Source organism: Miscanthus floridulus, chromosome 5, assembly GCF_019320115.1.
Source record: "Miscanthus floridulus cultivar M001 chromosome 5, ASM1932011v1, whole genome shotgun sequence".
Lineage (NCBI taxonomy): Eukaryota > Viridiplantae > Streptophyta > Magnoliopsida > Poales > Poaceae > Miscanthus > Miscanthus floridulus.
This window is the reverse complement of record NC_089584.1, coordinates 129,046,705-129,051,084: the sequence shown is the minus strand read 5'-3', so window position 1 is coordinate 129,051,084 and position 4,380 is coordinate 129,046,705. Positions and strand designations below refer to the sequence as shown.

Sequence of the window (4,380 nt, the reverse complement as noted above, 5' to 3'; positions counted from 1 at the left end):
GACTCCTAGTTGGAAACAGTATAGATAAGTTTCATCTTTATGAAAAGGCTATTGCCCTGTTCGCGTGCCCTTAAACCTGACTTGATCCGTTTCTTTTTTCATCCGAAACCGTGTTTTTCTCTCACAAATTCCTCCAGCATTCCTCCAAACCATCCAAATTCCTCCAGAATTCTTCCAAGCGAACAGGTATGTCTAGATACTTAATAAAAGTTCTAGAAAAGCTAGAACGATTTATAATTTGGAATGGAGTGAATATTTGTCAGTAAAAGCTTTTTATACGGTGCTCTCTTTGTTTTAAATTATAAATTATTTTAACTTTTTTAAATACATAGCTTTTGCTATCTACGTAGATATGGCCCGTTCGGCTTACCCCATATTTAGCTTGTTTGGCTTCTTTTTTTTAGTCGAAACAGTGTTTTTCTCTCACAACAATTCAACCAGAACAGTGTTTTCAGCCAGTTTCGGCCAAAATTCAGCCAGTCGAACGGGGCCATACACTATATCTACATAGATGGCTTTTACTGTATATCTAAAAAGGTTTATGAACATATGAAGTACTACTTTTTACCAATATTCCACGATATCTTTCATATTACTCCTTGCATCCACTCGCTATCTGGACCCATCAATGCACGGGCATGAGAGTTAAACTTTGCTCTCTCTCCCCACCTATTTTCACCTCCAAGTTAGTAAAAAATGATGACTAACTTAGTTATAAGATAATTATTGTACTTTGCTTTAAGTGTTCGATGCATAATAGCTGCAACCGTAGCGAGCTGAATCGAGTGGGCTAGAGGTCATTAACTTCCCCTCCGATTCTCTTTTCTTGACTAGTGAGGCAAGAAATTGGCCAATTCAGGTGTGCCATGTCAATTGATATCTCGCGTCGTTTATCCTACATGTTCTGGTGCTAAAATTTTAAGGAAAGTTATATGTGGACCTAGGAACAGCTAGTAGGAGAGGTTCCTTATCATCACTCTACTTCTAGCCCCTTCTTTTAACCTTCCATAGCTCCAAATTTGTAAGACATGTATAAGTAGGGGTTTCATTTTACAGTTTCAAAGACTCCTAGTTGGAAACAGTATGAAACTTATTTTACTCAATGAAACTTTTATCACATCTCTATTCACAGTACTATACTATATCAGCTTATTTAATACTCACGAAACTCTCATTAAGAGGGTTTACGAGAGACCCCGCACTTTAAACAGTGGTAGGTGAAGTTTAAGACCCGACCTTACTGGTGTTGTAGATTCATCCACGGGGAACCTTCAATTTTAGGTAGCGCTCGGAATTTAATTTCGCTGTAGTTAGATTAAGACTTCAGATTCAATTTTAAAATATGACTAAAAATACTCTTTTCCAGTTCCATATTTTTTAATCGTTTTACACAAGTTAAGTCAAACTTTTAAATCTTTGAGTATTGATAACTTTTAAGTTTGGTTTCAAGAAATTAAGACATTATTATATTTTGGTGGAGTAATTTTAACAAAATTACATTTTTATATATTGTTATTAAAAATATTCAAAAGTCAAAACCATGTGTTCAAGTCTTTGTCTCTTTTCATAACAACTAGCAAACGTGCCCGTGTATTGCAACGGAATCCAATCCATACATATAAGAATCAAACTCTGTATCATCGCTAGACACGACTTGTTCTAGCACAGGTCATGAGCCCGGATCATATACAAGATATGGAGGATGCGACCCAATACGTATTAGAATTGGACTCTGTATCCATCGTTGTAAAAAAAGCATATGGAAGAAACTCTCCACTGCCCATGTAGTTAGGGGGAGATCGACGAAAAAAATAGGATAAAATTTAATGGTACCTACTTAGTACGACAAGTATTAATACTTTATATAAATTTGGCCAAACTTAACATACTTTAATATAACACTATTTTATAATTGTATTCTTTTTGGGACGGAAAGAGTAGTGTATAAATTGTCTCATATAATTCTAAAAATTTAGCTCACCACTCATGAGGTAGTTAATTGCGAAACAGTCATTTCTTTCTATCACCTCTTTCTCTCCTTCGTGACATAAAAAAAATAGTAATACATGAGACAACCTATGAAACTACTTGCATATACGGATATACTCATTTAAAGTTAAACATCTAATATCTCTTTGGAGACAACAGACAACTTTAGAATGAAGAAACTGCTATATACAGTATCTAAACATTACGTAGTTTATTGTTTATTTGAACCTACAGATTCACAATTCCAGTCTAGATTTTCTGAAGAACAGCAGACATGTTCGCTCGTGGCTTGCACAGAGCTTCGAGGGGGACAGCCTTAGACATGATGGTGCCAGTGGCTGTTGCCATGTCAACTTCTGCATCCCCAATCCTGATCCAATCGAAGCATTGGAGCAGCGCCCCCAGGACGAGCCCCATGGTTCGCATTGCGAGATTCTCACCGGGACACCTGCGCCTCCCCATCCCAAATGGCATCATAAACTTGCCCTCTGCTCTGCCGTGCTCGAACCTCTCCGGCCTGAACTCCTCCGGGTCCTCCCATATCGCCGGATCCCTGTGGATGGCGTACGCATTGACAAGGATCATCGACCCTGCCGGGACGTCGTACCCGTGGATCTTGCAGTCGGTGGACGCCTCGTGCGGCAGTAGCATCGGCGCGGCCGGGTAGAGGCGAAGCGTCTCGCTGATGATGCAGTGGAGGTACGGCAGACGGGGAAGGTCGTTCTTGTCGACAAGACGACCCCCTCCGACGTTGGAGTCGATTTCTTCCTGCGCCTTTTTCAGCACATCTGGGTGGTTAAGCAGGAGCGACATTGCCCATTCCATGGTCGTTGAGGTCGTCTCCGTGCCGGCGCCGAGCAGATTCTTCAATCCAGATACGATACGAGGAAAAAAGTATTAGTGAAAGAAAGCATGATAATTAGCTGCACATAAGCAGAATTAAGGACGTGGAAACATGCGTAGTAGTGCTACTCACTGGCACGAGAGCGTTGATAAAGGTGTCCGTGTAGACATCAGGCTCTGTTTTCTGCAGTGACAGCATGACACCGATCATGCCCATCTTCTCGTCCGCCGAGTCGTTGGCATCGGCCTCAGCTTTCTTGCGTTCCAGCTGCTTCAGCTTCTGCCTCTCTGCATCGATCATCTTGTCGAAGAACAAGTTCCTTCGCTTAACCACGTCCGCGAGCTTCCTCTTCGCGCCGTACACATCGAGCCACCGCAGCAGGGGCATGTAGTCCCACAGGTTGGCCACACCAACAAGCGGGATGATCTCCTCGATGATGTCCTTCATCTCCCGCGCCTCCTTGGACATGTCCTCGTCCGCGTCGTCAGAGTAGGTGTTCCTGGTCTGCGCCATGATCTCCATGAGGACGCTGTGGGAGAGGTCAAACAGCCTCCGCTTCAGCTCGACCCTGGCGGCGGCTCCCGGCGCGGAGGCGGAGGCGCGGGCAAGGCGGCGCACCATGGCGCGGAGCTCGCGGGCGATTATGGTGTCGGACATGATGTTGACGCGGTGCGCCGAGAGGAGATGCACGGTGGAGACGCGGCGCATGGTGCGCCAGAGCGCGCCGTAGTTGACGACGGTGAGCACCGAGTAGTCGAAGGTGACCTCACCCGCGGACGGGAAGTGCGGGCGGTTGGCGATCGCGACGTCGACCTCTCCGGAGAAGCACTCCTTCGCCAGCGCCGCCGAGCCGATGACGACGGCGTGGCGGCCGCCGAGGCGCAGGTGGACAACCGGGCCGTGGCGCGACACGAGGCTGGCGAGCGAGGTCTGGAGCGGCTTCTTGAGCAAGGGTAGGTGGCCGAGGATGGGGAACGCGAACCGCGGGCCAGGTGGCAGCCGTTGCTGCTTCTTGCCGCGCCTCATCAAGAGGTGGTGGAGCAAGACGAGGAGCACGGAGGTGACCACGGCGACGTAGTAGAATCTTTCCATGGTTCCTCTGTGGTAGCTGAAACTTAGGACCAGCTCTAGCTGTGGGAAGTGCTGTATATGTTGTTCTTCTCTATTGACATTACTGTTTGATAATATGGATGGGCGTGGTCATATTTATATGAGGCCAGAAGGCGGACAGGCTTCGCTCTCAAAAGCAAAAATGGCGACGAACTTGTGGCTATGAGATATTTCGCTGTTGATTGTCGCACGTTTGTCAATGGTTATCTTTTCCACGGATGTTTTGTGCCGTGAGCCGAAAGCCGGAGGCTTTGACGCCTCTCAGAAAGGAAGCAACCGCACTACCGCAGCAGCACCTCGTGACAAACTGGGATTCCAATTCGCTCTTGGAAGGGTCAACAGTATTCTCCAGAAACAGCCGCTCTAGAATTCTTTGTGGGTCTTTTACTTTCCGTGCGGGGACGCAGCAACTAGAAGGAAACTCCTGGCCGCCTTCT

The 4,380-nt window shown here is 46.1% G+C and overlaps 1 protein-coding gene across 1 annotated transcript; it reads right to left on the bottom strand.

Annotated features, from left to right (window-relative positions):
* Positions 1-2,130: 2,130 nt before the first annotated feature.
* Positions 2,131-4,031, bottom strand: LOC136453562 (cytochrome P450 81Q32-like). The gene is made up of 2 exons (XM_066454123.1): positions 2,966-4,031; positions 2,131-2,853 (listed from the first exon to the last, which is right to left on the bottom strand). The coding sequence occupies exons 1-2, from the start codon at positions 3,923-3,925 to the stop codon at positions 2,239-2,241; spliced, it is 1,575 nt and encodes a 524-aa protein (XP_066310220.1). The 5' UTR covers positions 3,926-4,031; the 3' UTR covers positions 2,131-2,238.
* Between the last annotated feature and the right edge of the window lie 349 nt (positions 4,032-4,380).